Genomic DNA, 19228 nt, shown 5'->3' on the forward strand with positions numbered 1-19228 from the left:
GGCGCAAATAGACCAGATTTTTCAGTTCTTGCTTCTTCGAAATGTTGAGAGAAAATTGAAACATATTTCAAATTTATTTGAGTTTATTTAAGATTTTCGTCGTTACATGTACAGAAAATAATAAATTTCGGAAAAAGTTAAATATAAAACAGGAACTTAATTTAAAAGACACACTAATAGCTCTAATAAAAATTCAACGATAATTAGTGAGCTTAACCATGGAAGAAGCTTTCTTCTTCCATGGCTTAACGGACTTGTAAACTTCAGAATGCGAGACAACGCCATGGGGCATCCAAAAACACTTTTAAATTAGTGGACCCGTAATGGGCCTTTGTAAGTGGCTAAGGTAATTTCCTTAGGTTTTTATTTATACTTAGGGAGAATGACTACGTTGAGACGATCCGTTTTCAATCGTCGCTAGAGGGGAGGGCTGGAAAAACGTCACCGGCGTCTGCTTCAAGGAACCAATGAGAACCCATCTGATTTGATTTTTGAGGGGGAAGGAGTTTACTGTTAGAGCTTGAGGGGGATTAGAAGCAAAGACAAAAATCGCCTCAACAATAGTTATTCTTCTTTAGTTTAAAAAATATATTCTTGGTGATAGCTAGCACTATTTCTGGATCCTTCTAACCGATGAAGGCGCCACTTTATTAGGCATTGACTGTAGTCATCGCGAGAATTTAATGGGGACGTGGACTGCATCCCCGCGAGTCCGAGTCTACTCTCTAAAATAGGCTTTATCGGATTATCGGCACATCCCTTTGGAGAACGAACAACTGTATCAATAGATACGTTAGAGTAAAAGCAAACTGGGTCGTCCTTCGGAAATGACCCTTAATCCTTTTCTCTGTTTACTACTGCCCATAGAGCTCCCTTAATTAATTCGATTTCTTTTCTTTTTATGAAAGTGAAAGAGTAGGTCAAAACGTCTTTTACGTATATAGTTTGTAGAACCTCTTTTAAAGCTTTTTAAAAATATTCCCCTTTTTGAAGTTTCCACCGAAATGTTTGTCCTATAAATATTTAAGATTGTTACGTTTTTTTATAGGGAATAAATGTATAAGAATCGCCGTATATTCTTTGGAAATCCTCTCAAATTTCTCTAAATATATTTATATTGAATCGTTACGACGATATTTTTTGTAAAGATACTTTATATCCCCTTTCGTAAAAATGTATTAATATAAGAACGCGGGTATTATTTTTGTATATGGTATTTTCGATATTTTTAAACCGTAAAATGATATGGCCCCGATATCGTTGTATAAAGGTCTCAATTTCGTATATTTTATCAATGTCTTCTTATTCTGACGGTATAAATGATATATTTACAAAAAGAAAAATAAAGGTTGGTTTGTAAAACTGCACGGGCTATATCTAGGGTTTTTACAAAACGTACAAATTGTCGCACGACTTGGATTTGTGTCTGGCGGTCTCTCCCCGGCAGAGCAGTCGGTCCAGAAGACACTTGGCGCGGGCCCGGTCGTACCTGAGCGATCCCTGGTGGGCCCGTCGCCTCGAAAAATGAAAGAGGGCCGTGCTGGAAGTGGTCGACGAGGCGTTGGAAGAGCGGGGGGACCAAAGGTGAGCTGGGCTGCCCGGCGTCGGGGTGGCGTTGCTGGTGGTGGAGGAGCCCCCGAACGAAGAGATCCGATGACGGAAAACGCCCATTTCGGACATTTGTCGCGCTTTGAGTCGGATTTGGGTCAGGAGCCCCACTAAGAGTTCATCCACGCGATGTCCGATGGCCGCCGAAGTTTCGATGAATTTGCACTCGTACGTGCACGCCACCGATTTCCCTTCTGAAAATCGGTGGAAAAACAGGGGGAGGGGGGGTGGGAATGGAAAAAAAATGCTTTTAGTCGGAATTTCCCTTAGGATTAGATCTAGAATACGATATACGGAGTCAATCTTATAACTTGGACGAAGGAAAACGCGATTTCCCCTCTCTCTCTATCGCCATTTCCCGGTCAGTCAACTTGCAGTACGACGCGAGCGGACGTTACCTATCGTCGGGCCTTTCAACGAACAACCAGGTTTTAATCGGATAGAGGATGGAGGGAATCGCGTTTGGTTTCTTTTCCGAGCCGTACTCGCGTGTTTATGAAAAGGGGTAACGAATCGGCGGGGCTTACCCTCGATGGAGACTTCTCTGGTACGGACCAAATCGGATTTATTTCCCACCAGGATGACGGCGTGGGTTAACGTTTTGGCTCTTTCTCGCAGGGTGAATAATAGATCGATGGCTTTTTCGAAAGAGCCCCGGTCCGTCACGGAATAGACGACCAGGTAGGCCTCCGAACTCCCGTTGTTTCCGGCGCCACCCTCGCAGGCGGGCGGGGACAGTCTCAGGGGGTCCCAGTCCCTCCGCTCGTTGCCATCGTCCTAAATGACGCGGTCATTAGGAAAAAAAAGATGGAGGAAAACACCGCTAATTAGTATCAAGTTACTCCGTGGTTTTGCCACCTTCACTTCACTCCCGAGAATTTTGCGGGGTCATTAAAAGACTGTTTTCATTCGCGTTTCCCACCAAGGTGTTTAAAATGAGAAGAGATCACTATATTCAGGGTTGCCAGATTCTAAGCGCTGGATTCTCGTATAGAGTTTTGATTTGGATCGTACCATAAGTAACATAATAACTATAAGTATGTCAATAATTGATTCTATAAAATAAAAAGTAGTATTTCCTAACTTGTTGAAATGTTGCTCTTACGTCATAGTATAATCTTCGCCCGAGCGATTTGCACTTGCGCTAGAAAAAACCTATATTCCTCTCGCGACTCTATCACGCACTCGTAGACTTGTAAAAGCATAAGTAAATAATATTCTACATAAGTGTGACATTTCCTACTCTTTACATGCAAAGGCTTTACTGAGAGCTATTCACGAGACAGACTGCATTACGGGCTTTTCACCGTTTTGCGTCCGCTTGCTAACACGTTGCACGTAGCCTTTGACCCTAAAACGTTTCATTCGCCTGTTCCAGAGTAATTAGGGGCTAATCTTTTTACTCCTTCTAGGTGGTTTCTTTTCGCTTGTTCCGTAATTTCGGAATAGGGTAAGAAGAGTAAGGCTACGACGTCATTTTACTCCGATTCTGCGGTGGCGAATAGTTTGAGTCGGAGTAAAAAGTTTTTCCAAAATGGCTGCCTGTGGTCGTTTTAGCAGATAAATTCTGGCTAGCAGACGACAAAATCCGATTTACTCCTTTACACCTCCTTTTCAGAAGGAGTAAAAGGAGTAACGATATTACTCCGGAACAAGCGAATAGTTTATATGGCAGAGTAATTAGCATCCCCGGAACAGGCGAATGAAACGCAGGGTTGTTTGATTAAAATCAAGTTGATTTAAATCAGCGATTTTAATCAAATGATTTTTTTTTTAAAAATCGTTGATTTAAATCTGTTCCTATAAAAGATTGTTTAAAAGGTATTAACTTTCCATAGATGAGAGATTTACTATTGAATTATTATATTTTAGACCTGTTTTGTCATTATATTACACTATTACCTATCACTACCACGATCCCTTCCCCACCTCATTTTTGGTGTTTTGAAAATAATGGACTCTCGGAGGCTGAGAAATAAGGAATTGTTTTAAACTGGACCTGTGGCCAGTAGAGCCTAGGGAGTTTAATTAAAAACTGGCCACTGGCCATTTACCATTTTTAACCTTCAAAATCAGGCTTTCATAATTTATGGTCAAATTATCTACTCTTGACAATATGTGCTAGGGTATAGGCTTAATAGGTTAGTTATTATGGGTATTTCAAAATTTTGGAGTGTTAAATAAAGAACTATAAATCTTGAAGGGAAAAACTTTGAATTAATTAAGTTTTCACCAGGGCCACTAACACCCCAGGCATTTAATTTTTAAACAGGCGATTGGCCTGTGACAGTGTTTTATTTCTCACACTGTTTAGTTTTACTTCAAGGTTACTCCTGTGATACAAATATACTTATTTCTTGGAATAAATATTTTTTGACATGATAAAACTGTCTACTATTGAATATTATTTATACAAAAATAATAATTATATCAATAAGCTTATATATTGCTTTTAATAAGTGACAAAAACCTAAAAATTAATAAAAAAATAAAAAAATAGATTAAAATCAAAAAAATCTGATTAAAATAAAAAAAATCGATGTTTTTTGATTTAAAAAAAAAAAATCAACAACCCTGATGAAACGTTTTAGGATAAAAAGAGTACACTTTTAGTCCGAGAACCGGCGAAAAGAAACCACCTTCTGAAAAGGAGGTGTAAGGGAGTAAATCGGATTTCGGCGTTTGCTAGCCAGAATTTATCTGTTAAAAGGCCACAGGCAGCCCCATTTTGAAAGAACGTTTTTACTGCTAGTATAACTATTCGCCACTGCACAGAATCGGAGTAAAATGACGTCATAGCGTTACTCTTCTTACCCTACTCCGAAATTACGGAACAAGTGAAAAGAAACCACCTATTATCCTAAGATCGTGTTTTTGCCGTACGATCCAGCTTTCGGATAGTATATTGTACTATGGGTTCAATTATCGTACAAATAATACGATCCGGATCTAAATCTAATATCTAGACAAGTTTATTTTTCAATTTCTACTAATAATTACCGGTATTTACACCTCGTTTCCTGGTAGTTAAATCGGCAAGTATCGCGGAGGCTATAATACTGGAGCGGACTGACCTTTGAGTTTAATTAAATTAAGGCCTAACGCTATTAAAACGGGGATTTCTAGGAACGGCGTAGGATTTAAACGAGACTTAATTAAAGGTGGTGGAGCTAATAAAGGCCCGTGAATTTCAAAGGCCTAATATATTTCACCGGGGGCCGCTTCTCCGTCTCGAGAGCAGCTGTTTGCCAAAGGCGTGATGCTGTAGATGGTACAATTTCCCCGTCTTTAAACTCGTACGGTCAGTCGGTATTGCGTCCAACCGCTCTCCCTGGGACAGTATAGCGTGGTTGACTCACCTGTAAGTCCGCCGAGATGGGATGGTCGATAAAGGTCAGCTCGAATTCTTCGCCGTCCAACAACACGGAAACGATCTTCTCGATATCCTCGTCTGATATTATATTATGTCAACAAAGAGAAAATAATAACGATAAAATTCGAAATTTAGATAATAATTTTAGTAACACTTTATTAAATATAATAAAAACTTTATTCCAGGCGCCTAGAAACGCCTTCGGACGCGTAATTCATAAAAATACTCTAATATAATCGAAAATTGAATCAGTCTGATAACACTACAGCTAGCTAGGTAAAAGAAAATCGATTTCTGATTTCTTTATTTATTTTAGTCCACGAAATCAAAATCCATTTATGAGAACTTTATTTTCTTCTACCTCGACTATACACTTGGGTCGTGAACTTTCGATACTCTGAGAGCCCCGCGCTTATTCAGATTTTAAATCCAATTTGGAATAACTCGCGCTGTTCCGCTATTGAAATTGAACCTTGGTATGGCAAAAGCGAAGGGACCCATTTGAAGTTGAGGGTTAAAATATGGTGGCGCTATCCGCGAATCAAATACAACCCCTCAGTCCGTAGAAACTTCGATTTTCTATTAGATCGTAGAGAAAGATCGAGGCGCGAGTGGGTCCCTCCTTATCAACTTGTTTCCTCGCGACTCTTGAATAAAAGAACATTTTCCGAGACCCGAAGCAACGAAAACTGATTGCGTGGTCAAAACAGCGTAGCTCAGTCCTTTCAAACGTTCACAAAGCGTGAACTGGCACTTGGTAACCGGAGTATACTAGACTAGCCAGTCAAGAGCAAGTTCAACATCGCGACTGTGTGACCTCATTCTTTAATTATTTATTTTTCTAAGACGAGAATGTTGTTGCTAGGCCAAGAAAATAGTTCTTAGCTTAGCACATAAATCTAATAAAAATTTCAAAAAGGTATATATATATCTCATATATAAATCCATATATATATATATATATATATATATATATATATGTGTGTGTGTGTGTGTGTGTGTGTGTGTGATGGTGTGTGTGTGGGTGATGGTGTGTGTGTGGGTGATGGTGTGTGTGTGTGTGTGTGTGTGTGTGATGGTGTGTGTGTGTGTGTGTGTGTGTGATGGTGTGTGTGTGTGTGTGTGTGAGTGTGTCTTTCCGAGAATGTGGGTAGAAGCAGAAGGGAACGGATGAGATTTAATTGATTTTCTGAAGAGCGAGGAAGAGGTCTTCCAGGAGCAGATCAACCAGGATAAATATTGGATGCTCGCGAAGGAGAAGGAACATAGTGGACTTAAGCGCAACCTTCCACTCTTTCCGGGTCATTTGATACCCTCATCCGATTGAGTGGGTTAAAAAGTGAGGGGCAATGTTAGATCAAAACAAACCCCGCGCGTCGATCGCTTTTAATCGTTAGTCGAATCCGGGTCAAACAAACTACGTCCCCTAATTACGAAAACCTAAATATAGGCTTCCCCGTCGCGCTCGAATTGACCTAAGCGGAGGGACGCTGCTAATTTTGATTTGGGGTTTTGGCGCGTCCGTCGATTGGAGGTCACTGACTGCCGTAAAAGACGCCGCTGAGATAAGCGGCCAGCGGGCGGCCTTTATTAGCGGATCCGATAACAATGCCCCCCATATATCACTGTTAATGTATGCCGCGGTGGAAAATGCAATTTGAATTGACCTACTACGGAATTTTTCCTTCCGCGGCAAAGCCTAACAATGTTAATTCGCTTAACTTTCGTCCACCCACGTCGGATGATAAAATATTTTAATGGGATATTCCCTAAAATGTCTCGGGAGATAAAAATGGATGAAATTTACTGACGATATTAGTGTTATCGAGGGAAAGTCACGAAGACTTGTTTTTAGTATTCCCCCCCTCTCCTAGAAATTCCCTCGTTACGTAACGAGGAAGCCAATAAGTCGAAGCAGTTTTTTCACGAATAACGAGTAATTGGTTTGTAAGACACTCATTAGGCAAATTGGCTTTTTTTGGCACGCTCCAATATTCTATCGGGTTTTTTCCATTTACTTTCATCCTAATTTAGTACGGTTGCTTTATTCTAAAGGCATCGTCGCGTAGGTGTACGTCGCTTTTGCATCGTAAATTTATCACTATGGGCTTTTGGGTTACGCTTCTTTTCAGCGGCGTTTTACCATAGCTCGTAAGTTACGCAACGTTAATCCCTAGTACAAAAAATAGTCAATACAAACGCTTCTGAAAGGGCCAGAGTAAAGGAGATTTTCAAAACCGACGTTCGCTACATTTCAGCGAGGCTCAAGTGGTAATATTGGATTGCTTATGCACGCATTCACGAGCATTTTACAATCGCGAAATTCGTAGCCGAAATTCTGGCTCAATTTTTATATATATACATAGTAAACGACATTTTCCTTAAATATTTTCAAAAGATACTTGCATTACGATTTTTAGAATCGAAATTATAGAAAGTATCGTGAAAGCTTAACTGTCTAATATCGGGCTAAGAACGCCTAAATGCGTACGATTTTTTTTTTCCAAATGCCCTCAAAATAATTATTTGGCTTCTCCTTTGCATTATTATTGTAATTTGTGGTATAGTCCCGGAAAAATGTTGACGAGGTGATCCCCAGAATCTCTCAAACGCATTTGGCGTTATATTATCGAATTCTTGTTCGCGACAAAGAACGTGGTAGCGTCGTATAACTTGACTTATTCAGCTGGTAACTCATTTAAAACTAGGAGAAAAGGTACGGTATAGCTCTGGACGCGTTGACTAAACCTTTCAGTTGAGCTCTGACTAACATAGGCGATCTCCGCAAGCTGCCGGAGATGGTTTCTATGGAAACACTCCCATCTCTCTCTCTCTCTCGTAGCATCTTCCCCAGACCATCCACCCCCTCGTAAAGAAATCAAACAAAATGGAGGAAGAGGGGGAACTGTTTTACATCCTGGCCCATATATATTTGCTTCCCAAAAAATTTAAAACCCAAAATAAAGAAGGTAAACTTTTATAGGAAACCCATTACCCGAAACCAGCGCGCTTGTAAAGTAGGGCATTTCAAATAACTTCAGTCTTAGTACGGGGTAATAGCGAGTTAAAATGGACCAATTTATCACTTTAAAGGCGGGGGAGGGATGTTTTCACGCCCGAATATATAAACTTCTGATGGTCCAAGATACGTCTTTAAGCTTCTTAATTCTCGCTCAGGCACGTACACGGTTTTATCTCGATTGGAGAAAAACACTCGTCTTGATGACTATTTTAGGCTGTTTTCGACTACATCTCGAGAAAATGGGGATTTAAACCCAGTTTAATTGGCGCAAAACGAGGTTTAACTTCGTCTGCTTATTAATTCCGAGTGTTATGTAAAGCTTTGTTTAGTGAAGCGCGAATATTCAACGGATTACGTATCTATTTTCATTTATCTACCAAAAGGTCCCACCAAGTCCGTGGATTATCCCAGACATCCCTGATTTTCTTTAATCCTCCTTGAAATCGCGTTTTGGTCAATAAATCCGTGGAAAAGCACTACTGGGTTAAAACATTTTTATACTTATGTTCAAAGGCAGTTTACAAAAGTCGCCATGTGAAAAATATCGAACAATAGAGTTTCATCATAAAATATATCTCTAAAGATAAAAACTGCAACAAATACGAAGTCGTTGAAAAAGCAGTTCTTTTTGTTTAGCCGCAGTGGCGACATCTAGCGTTGTAAGTTGTAGTCGTACATTAAACGTTTGCCCAAGGAGGATAGGAAGGGAGGCGAAGTAGAACGCGCTAACATCCTTGTAACAAGCTTAGCGCGCGCTCGGCGGGAAAATTTCGGAAAAAATGGCGGCCGCTACGCTACGTGTTGCCGCCATTTTTCCGAAATTTTCCCGCCGAGTTCGCGCTAAACTTCTTACAAGGATGCTGGCGTGTTCATCTTTCCTACTTCGCCTCCCTTCCTATCCTCCTTGGTTTGCCTAACGGATTGGTGCGGGCTCGTGCCGTGACAGGCTGACAGCGGAACGTTTTCTAGATAAAAAATTTTAATTATAGAAAATTGAAAATTCCAAAGACGTTACAATGTACATAATTATAATTATAATCGTATCACAAAAATAAAGTTTTGAAGAACTTTTAAAAACGAAAATGAAAAATGCTCAGTATCGTCAGAGCCGGTTTGAACTTTGAACCCGCATCCCGCATTTCTCCAAAAGCGAATAGATCATCGCGCAATGCGTAAATAAATCAGTATTCGTCCGCCGCTGTTATAGTACCATGAAGATGGAGCTCTTTTGTAACTCGATTTGACGTAGCTTTGATAATACCCCCACGAAGGCGCTATATTATAGACTTCTGTTTTAATTAGTCTGTTTTTGGGATGGCTTAGTTCGAAGAAAGATTACATTTTGATTTACTTATAATTGGTTTCTATTTTCTGAAATTTGCCTATAATTTTTCAACTGTCCATTCCTTCATGATCTACGAAGCCGTCTCCAGAATCGCCAGTAATCGAGCGAAAGAATTACGCGTTGTCTTCTGCAAGTCTAGATCTAGATAATGTATTACCAAGGAGGTATTACGCAGACAAGAAACTTTAAGCCTCGTTTTGTCACGGGGAATGGCTTTAAAAAAAACCGAAGTGAGGTAGGTTTTGACACCGTCGGCTCTGAGAAATTTGTTAAATCAATCGTCCGTGGAAATTAATAAGTCTGGCACTTTGGTGGACCTAAATGGGTTTTTTTTTGGCGTTTCTCGAGAGGTAAAAGCGGTGTTAAAATTAATGGGATCGTTGAAAATGGGAGTCGCCATGATTGTGATGAAAGTTTCGCGTCGTCGTCGGGGGGGGGGGTCTTTTTTAATTTGTTTATTTCAGGTCGTTCTTGTACAGATGTCAACACTGCATGGAAAATCAGCTGTGTAAATAAACATCTTCAAGGAAATCGCCAAGGGGTAATGTATCCGAGAGCCAGGTCCTGCAAGTTACTGTTTATTTGGTGCTTGTTGAAATAATGGAAATTTTCACCTGTAAACAGAACGTCAGGTTTTTGCTAATCCTTAATTAATATGTCAAAAGAAGCTACCTGGTTAAAAGGAAATACTAGTTGCATATCGTACAGGAGAAAAGTTTCCATGAGTTCAAAAAGCACTATAATATAAACAGCAGGAGCAACAAACACAGCACTGCCCACACAAGGAGAAAGCAACCCGTCAAAAGTCGTGCATTTTATTGTGACCTTAGACAGGGTTCGTACAAATGTCAGGAATTAAATTCCCTGACATTTCCAGGTTTTCCCAGAATAAATTGCCAAATTTCCCTGACCATTTTGGTAGAATAAATTTATGTTTTGAGGTAAAATCTTGAAAAATGTTAATTATGTATTTTTAATACATTTTTCAAAAATTTGTTTGCCGGATTTGTTTTTGGGGTCATTTTAAATTTCCCTTACTATTTTGGACCATTTTAAATTTCCCTTACTATTTTGGACCAATTTAAATTTCCCTGACTATTCCCTGACCATTGGGAAATATTTTCCAATTCCCTGACCTTTTGGAAACATTTTCAAATTCCCTGACTTTTCCAGGCTTTCCAGGTATTCCAGGTCGTGTACGAACCCTGTTAGAACCTCAGCGATAATTCTAATTGGAATAAAATTTCCGCTATCCGTTTACCGTTGCGATTGCGTCATATTTTCAACGGTTCGAAGCTTTCTGTTCGGAACACTTCTACGAGAGACTATATTCGCATATATGATTTAGAATTACCGGATTAAGAACGTTCAAGTGATAGCGGAGGTACGATATTATTCCGATAGGAAGCGAGAGGATCTGGAAAGCGTACACAGGGACCTAAGACCGGATAATCCTTTTTTGACGTCAGAACCCGGATATGAGATGGGAAGTTAGAAAATTACTTACATAAAGCAATGAGCCCATCTAGACCACGGATGTGGTTAGCTTTAAATAATGGTTTCCCCGAATGTAGCTTTTACCTTCACCCCAATCTTCGGCCACGCCGTTACCTGACTCTTTTATTCAACTAAGTACGTAAGGGATCCGGGGGTGGGGTGGGGTGGGGTGGGGTGGGGTGGGGTGGGGTGGGGTGGGGTGACAGCGTAATCCCCAACGCGTCATTACTTGTTTCGTTCTTCGGGAATAAAGAGGATAAGGAAATAACAAACTGTAGGCGCGTTATTTTTAATTAAGACAATAATGATGTGGATTAGGTATGTTATTTTTTGGTTCACTCTCCACTCCAACTAAGTATGTCAGTCTCTAAGCCGCGTTCAAAAAAAATATTATTTTCGGATATTTTTTTTGAAACGGAAACAACCAGCGATGTTTTCATTTTCAGTTACGGAACAATAAAAAATTGAAGGCTAGGTATAACAACGCTGTGAAAAAAGATCTCCCGTTGACATCCTATTTTTTATATTAGACGTTCGATATAAAAATAATGGTTTTTGTACGTCTGTTTTCGCTGAACCTTTTGGAAAGTAAACAGCAACTTTTTTTTCTCTTCTGCGAAAAAAAAAGCTAAATTCTCAGTTGTATCATTTTTCGTTTTTTCTCGGTTAAAAGAAAGAGTGTGACTGTGGGCGAAAGGAAAAGGGAGTCGTTGTTTGAACTCTTAATTCCTGGTCGTGCAATTTTCTTCCGTTCTATCGCGATGTCGGCCGCTCTCTTCGCGTGATGGAGTATTAGATACCGTGATATAGCGACATAAAACGCGAGTTGACGTACCGTTCTATTACAGAAAAGATGAATTACACAGTACTCGTCCTATCCGTGAACAAACTAAGACAGAAAAGGGACTCGATACGCCCTATTTTTTTAACGCTACTTAACGATTTTAAAATAGGGATGGAGATAGTTATGGTGCTTAAAGGGGAACGGCCAAGCTTTTCCAAATATGGCCTTATTTCCGTATCAAAAGATTAACAAGACGTTCAATATACTAACACGTACCTTTTTTTGTCTTGAAAAAATAGCTTTTGGCCCAAAAAGTTGAAACGAAAAATAACGCCAGGTGTTTGGGTTTGAACTTTCGCCGCCATCTTAGGGGCTGCCGCCAGCGCCCCTAACCCCGTATGAGCGATTTGCGAAATATCCCAACTTTTAAAATCGCGCAATTTAGGCTTAGGTCGCTTATAACTGGAACGCACCGCGCGTACGAAACAAATTTTTCGCGTCTTCAGCAGCGCGCGCTTTTACGTTGTTTCTCTGTCTCACCGACTTCTCACCAGGTGTCGCGGCGGACGCGCGCTTTTCGATATCCCGAAATTTCTTTATTTTATTAAAAATTAACCACTCAATATTTTTTGACGCGGTTTTCGCCATAAATTTTAGTTTTTAATGGGCTATATTGCTATCTAACTGGTTAAAGCTTGACCGTTCGCATTTAATGCTTATAAAAACTGTCGACTGAGCCAAGCTTACTCTTAGCTTCTCGTTTTTGACATTTCTTAAACCTCGTGATTTCTTACCATCTTAGATTTGAAGTGACCGCTTTAACACAATCAGGGCCGCCTTATCCATAAGGCAGACTAGGCAAAGTGCCTAAGGCCTACGAAAATTTTAGGATACAATAAGGCCTACGATTCCATATAATAGGGCCTACGAAGGTCCGAAAAGCCGGTAATTGAGAGATTATTGCCTAAGGCCTACGGAAAGGTTAAAACGGCCCTGAACACAATTATTACTTTTTGCAATGTTTTTAAATATTCTTTCTTACAATAATTATTTTCGAAGGCTTAATGGGTTTAATACCACGCGAAATTAAACTCATTTTGATGTCCCTACGTAGCACGACGCCCAATTTGACAATTTAGGGCGCCCACTTGATCTACTAACACAGTCTTTCGGGGTAGTAGGTCCATGATGAAAAGTAATTGGAAAGACACTCGGATGTTTGGGAGTCTTTAAAGATCACCTTTTACGATAGCTTTGGCGCGTTGAATAGACGCGTCTGGTGGCAAAGGTGGTAACTGCTAAGCCCCTCATTTGGTCCCCGCCTTCACCTCTTATCGAGGGAGTCAAAATGTACGATTCCTCCGTTCCGGAGTAGCGTCTAGGCGCTGATTTTAATCCGTTAAAGACGACTTGGGTAATTACTTAGCACGTTAGCGCGTCCCGAATGGAGTATATAATTTCGCGTTGGTGGCTCGTTTAAAGCCCCATTTTCATGCTCGCTGGTAGCGGGTAAAAATCGACCAAATCCGCTTCAGCTATACACTTTTTCACTTTCCGCGTCGATCCTTTTGAAACAGATATTTTAGCTTTATTTTCACGCTTGCGAGTCGCGGAAGCGAATTTTGACGATTTTTATCCGCTACCAGCGAGCATGAAAATGGGGCTTTAATGGCGTTTGTTAGTCGTAAAGCGTATCTTTCCTTTTAAGGCGAATAATGTTTGGAGATTGCCAGGGTTACCCTCCGTACACAGAGACAGAATAAACAAAGCAGAATGCTTTCAAATTCGCGGAAAGTAATTCACACGCGGCACTTTTCAGTCCCTTTTTAAAATAAACATACACCAATAAGATCGTCTTTGCTATTTTCCGCTTGCTGGAAATCACAATAAATTCTATCTCGGATGGTTGCTGCGGGTCAGGGGATTTTAGGAAGTTCTAAAGAGACAGAGGATTGAAGTGTAATAAGATAATAATAATAATTCAATCGGCTTAAGAGACAATATGTAGCCGCAACTAGAGCCCCTGTTTTAATGAATCCCGGGAGATATTCTCCGCCTACACGAAGTGATCCTGCGGTTGTACCGGAATGTCATTCCGCGTTACCAGGAGAACGGGGGAAAGATTACACGAAGAAAGGGAAAGGGGCGTGGTTTTTCTTCCGGGCATCACGAGGTAAACAGGATTCTTTCCGCATATTCGCCGTTAACCGGCGTAAACTTTCGTTATAAAATATAATATTTGAGATCTCCGTGTGTTCTTACTAAAATACGCAAATCTAATTTGAATTTGATGGCCAGCGCTTTACTAAGGTTAAAGGTAAAATGTAACTTTGCTTCAAATATCCAGATAATCTCTATAGAAGATTAGGGACAACGTGTAAAAGTCGTAAAATTTGAATGCGGTGTAAAATGTACCAAAAACATCCCCTTAAAGCAGGGGCGCATGAACGTTCTAGAAGTTGGAGGGGGCAAAGAGAAACGAAAAGGGGTCTGGAGAATGGTTTTGAATTTTTAATGGAGCTTAGCTTCTTCGAATGCATGTGTACTGTTTACTACTATGTAAATTGGCGGGAAAAGACTGAAATTTAAACACAGTTGAGGTTCTATAAGCTTTATATGCTTTTAAAATTAGAATTTGAGCCTTTTGAAGATTTCAACTGATCAAAAAGTTGGAGGGGGCAAAAACATTAGTGGCCCCTCCAGAAAAATTCTAGGGAGGGGCATTTCCCCCCGGTCCCCCATGGTTCATACGCCCCTGCCTTAAAGGGGGCACCCTTTGGTTCGCCATTGAAACTTAGATAGGTAGAGGCTAAAGCAGGCGCCATTAGTTTTTCCTCATCGTTATTCGTAAGTTTGACTTTATAAATAACGATACTAGAATTTTAATATATTTTTTGGATCTTTTGCTTATATTTTGATAAGATTTTGTAAGAAAAAAACGTTCTTATGACTTTTTAATTTGTCTGTAGCAGACACTAGATCGTAATCGCTACCTCGGAGAAGCTAGCGCCGTCACGCCACCTAGACCGAGGGGTCGGACATTTACCAAAATCCCGTACAGTACTTTGTCTAAAATCGCCAAATCTTTCAACTCTCTCTATGGTAAATTACAGTGGCGTCACCAGGATTTCAAAACTGGTGGCGCTTAAGCCATTAGCACTGGTCAGGGGCATCCTATAGTGAGTGATATGGGGGAGGGGGGAGCTCCCAAAAAGGTTTTTAAAGTTGAAATATTGAGGCCGACTATGAAAAATTAAATTTTTGATGCCCATTTTTAAGTTCGAAGAAACTTTTCGACAAGTGAATTGGAAAAATTTTGAATTTTAGGTGGCGCTTCTCAGAAATTTTAGGTGGCGCTTCAGAAATTTGACAGGTGGCTCAAGCGCCGCCTAAAACACCCTAGCGACGCCACTGGTAAATTAACATTGAAATCCCAAATCGCTTCAAAAAGTAATGATAAAATCGCCAAAATCTCTACGAAATCCCGTACAAAATAATGGCAAGTGTGACCCCTCGACCTAGACAGGGGCGTAGGAACCAGGGGGGCAGGGGGGCAATGGCCCTCCCTAGAATTTGGTGGGAGGGGCAACTAATGTTATTGCCCCCTCCAACGTTTCGGTCAGTTGAAATCTTCAAAAGGCTCAAATTCTCATTTTAAAAGCATATAAATCGTATAGAACCTCAAATGTGTTTAAATTTCAGTCTTTTCCAATTTACACAGTAGTAAAAAGTACACATGCATTCGAAGAAGCTACACTCCATTAAAAATTCAAAACCATTCTTCAGACCCCTTTTCGTTTCTCTTTGCCCCCTCCAACTTCTAGAACGTTCCTACGCCCCTGGACCTAGACTCATTTCGATCGCGAATATGTTAAACGAACCGCACACTTTTAATGTCAGACTTTCACCTAGAAAAAGAAAATGCTATAGAAATGATCTTTTCATTAGCCGAGAATACCTCCGTATTTTTTGTTTATTCCATCCAGGCAATTCCCAGAGAGGATATTTCGAATCCACCGTTTATTTCCGGAAATTAGAAGAACTACGCAGAGAAAGAGAGAGAAAAGGGAAAATAGCATCCTAGCTCGCTTCGGTTCATCCTCCCACATCCCGGTATCGTCTACGCCGCATCATCTGGCCGAAATTACATCCAATTTTTCAGCCTGCAACATTTTCCAGGATATTTGAACGCCTTAAACGGTATCCCTTTGGGAAATATCTTTTCGAATAGCCCAGCCGCCTTATCAACACTGCTGAGATGATTATTTTCCGATCTTTTCTCACTCGGCGCGTACTCCCCCGCGATATGGACTGCTCCGTGAGGCGCTTCCTTGTGGCGCTTATAAGAAAGCCCTTAAGTGCGGAACCCGCTTTACCACAGCTTCTAGCTTTAAACGAGCGAGCGCCTTCAATTTGCTTAGTAATCGCTTTCCCCGCATTGCACGCTAAGTTTGAACAGTCTACCATCTTTATCGTAAAGGTATTTATAATATAAATTTTAGACCATGATAGTAAAACACGTTCCAACGAACGCCAAGTTCTCACCATCCGCGAATAGGTTTAGTAAGTCAATATTGTTTTAAATCGATGATTTTTTTAAATCATTGATTTAAATGAAAATGTACGAAAGTAGATTCTCTAGAAATTTCAAATCAGAGAAACTGCAATTAAATTTTATTATTAATTGATAATTGAATTTAATTAAGATTAATTTCAATTCAAATTATTTCTCAATTCAAATTATTTCTCAATTCAAATTATTTCTCAATTCAAATTATTTCTCAATTCAAATTATTTCTCAATTCATCAAGAACAACAGACATAATACCTTGGTTTTCATTCCATGATTAGCCTAAAATTGTTCGCAAATTTAAAATTCGCCGCATTTTCGACTCATTTTGTCGAATCTAAAAGTAAAACTAAACCTCTGGACTAGTTTAGTATTAAAACCCTTAAAAAGTAACATTTGTTTCAATTTTTATTTTTCCGATTTGCGGAAATTTTTCCACATTTAATTTTAATTAACAACTCTAGTTGAATCATTTACGTATTTTTAATTTCTTAGTATAGTATATAGTCTCCGTAACTGGGTCATATTTGAAAAGGTGTCGGCCACCTTTCAAAACTGATTTATTAAATTTGGGACGCGAAATTTCGTGTCCACCCTCAATTTATCAAAGGGCCAACTTCAAAAGGGGAACGGATGGGGGGAAGGTGAGATCCTAGTTGGTTTGTCTATTTTGGGATGTAAATTTCCATTATTTCTTCGTCATCTAATTCGGAAGGAGCCTCGACTGAAATAAACTCTTTCGGTTGGCGAGGCTGTTGAGAGGGGACTTACGGCACTGCCTATTCATCAAAGGTTGGTCGCCGCCTTTCCGCCATTATCCCCCAGAATCTTTTATCCCGCGTCAAGAGCATACATTTTCATTATACAAACTAAATTAATATACTACCTCTCTTTCATTTCGAGGTTTTGACGAGGGAGTTAAATTTACGAAAACTAAAAATTCTGTTGAGTTTCATTTTCGCGCTCCAAAAGCTTTCTAACGAATTACCCAATTTCGAATCCGTCATTTTTACTTAGGGACTGAATTATTGATTCCAAAAGAAAAGCGTTCCCCACGGACTAAATTTGTTCCGTCGATTGGAATTCTTTGGATTTTTATAGGGAAGGACATCACCTGGAGGATAGCGACTTAATTACTAAACCTCGCATTTTTGTCGAGGCATCGGTATAAATTGATATAGGATTAAGCGGGTTCGGATTTCCACTAACGCAGTTTGTAGGACGGGCTGACCTAACCGCGCGAGGTTACTTTGTAAACAAAGCGAATGAAACTCGACATTAACTCGTGGCCCTGAGTCCCCGAAGCCAGAAAATGCGGGTCTCGTTTCTTTCACTGAACCTGGCTTTTCCCGATTCAAGCTCTCTTCTAATTTCCGACCAATTTCGCTATTCCCTTCGCTTAAAACTCTTACTTTTCAGAATTCCCTCTAATGATTCGTTCGACTTTATTCGATTAAAGAACGTGACATTTTTCTTGTAAATTTGATTAAGAAAGGAATTTATTTCGAGAAAGGAGACGGTTATACTGAAATTATTTCGATCAATTTTATACGCGTATCTAAGAATTAAAAGTAGATATTCGGAAAAGCCCATTCGAAATAAATGGAACTCGGTTCTAGGGCTTCTCGACCTTTTCCGAGAAAGGGTTTACGGCGAAAGATCTCGTGACGAGTGCCGGCTTTGAAACTTATCGCGTTTGTAAAGCCTAAGATAAATGAGTATTTCGGGGACCTACCTTGGGACCATTCGTAGGCGTTCATGAACTCCGACGTCTTGAACTGCGAGACCAAGGCTGACTTGCCGACCCCCAGAGCGCCCAGCATTCTGATGCGATACGGCGGGTGTTTGCGAATAGGAGGTCGGTCGTAACCCACGACGCTGCCCTTCCGACTACCGACCGCCAGTCCCGACGAGGAGCAGGACGTCGCCGGTGAGGTTCCCGGCGACCCTCCGTTAGAGGTCGTGACGCTGGTGGCGCTTCTGGAGCGTTGACGCACCAAGTCGCCCTTGTTGATGACGTCTCCTTTCGGGGTGACGGTAAAATTCCTCAGCAGGTAGAAATCCCGGTCTTCGCCGAAGAAGAGACAGTCGGCCACGCTGTTTCTCAACGAATTCTTCGGACTGAGGCTGTCTTCGCGGCCCCATCGGTACCCCGAGAACGAGTCGCGCGGCTTGGGGCGTAAGGCGTCGCTGGGCATGGTGGACACTCGGGGTCGGAAGCCGTCGGCCTGGTTCTGGAGCGGCTTGTTGCCCCGAGCTCGGAAAGAGTAGGATCTTTGCCTTTGAGTTTGACGCGAAGGGCTGACATTTCCGTTTCCGGCGGTCGAAGCCCAATTGCGTCTTCTTTGTTCCGGGGTGCGAGTGGCCGAGTTGGAGGTCATCTTGTTCGAAGGCGGCGAAAGGCGTCGTCCGCTGGACATGGACGGGTGCCCCGACGATGTCTCGTACGGATATTTCGGGTAGTAAGGTGTCCCCGAAGCGTTGGGTATTGATATGGCGCGCGTGCGAAATTGATTCGGAGCGGCGTTCATGACTGATCGCGATCTCCGAAGTTCTTATCGAAGAGGCGCGGGCTCCCGCGTTTATATATCTAAGGCCACTTCATCCGGAGCCGAAAGAATTCAGCGGCGCCCCCTCCTCTCCTTCCTCTCGCTTTTCCGCGAAAATGGAAATGGTCACGTTCTTCTTAGAGATAATTTAGACCCGACGTATTCGCGTTTTCCGCCAGTGCGAAACGTCAGCTCATTCCTAGATTCCGACGAAGAACGCGGAGACGTTACGCGCTTAACGTTGAAGGCCGAAGCAATTTGCTCAATCGAATAAAGCCGCGAGGAGCGATTCATAGAGAAACGGGAGGATGGCTGACTCGCGTCCGTGCTGCCTCTGCCTCGAGTGGAGCCGCTTCCTCCGTTCCATTCTCGACGAATCTCTCCCCGCCGCAGCGACCGCAGCGCCACCCACCTCCGCTCGCTTTTTCCATTCGCGCCACTGTTTGTGACATATTTGTTTCGGTTTCGTTTTTGTAGATT

At 41.2% G+C, this 19228-nt stretch overlaps 1 protein-coding gene across 1 annotated transcript; it reads right to left on the bottom strand.

Annotated features, from left to right (window-relative positions):
* Positions 1–1141: 1141 nt before the first annotated feature.
* Positions 1142–18969, bottom strand: LOC149933051 (uncharacterized). The gene is made up of 4 exons (XM_090155573.1): positions 17935–18969; positions 4968–5059; positions 2136–2385; positions 1142–1802 (listed from the first exon to the last, which is right to left on the bottom strand). Exons 1-4 carry the CDS (start codon positions 18728–18730, stop codon positions 1387–1389), a joined length of 1554 nt encoding a protein of 517 aa, XP_090011699.1. The 5' UTR covers positions 18731–18969; the 3' UTR covers positions 1142–1386.
* Positions 18970–19228: the final 259 nt, after the last annotated feature.

Source organism: Leiobunum rupestre, chromosome 8, assembly GCF_980474605.1.
Source record: "Leiobunum rupestre chromosome 8, qqLeiRupe1.1.hap1, whole genome shotgun sequence".
NCBI classification, from domain to species: domain Eukaryota; kingdom Metazoa; phylum Arthropoda; class Arachnida; order Opiliones; family Sclerosomatidae; genus Leiobunum; species Leiobunum rupestre.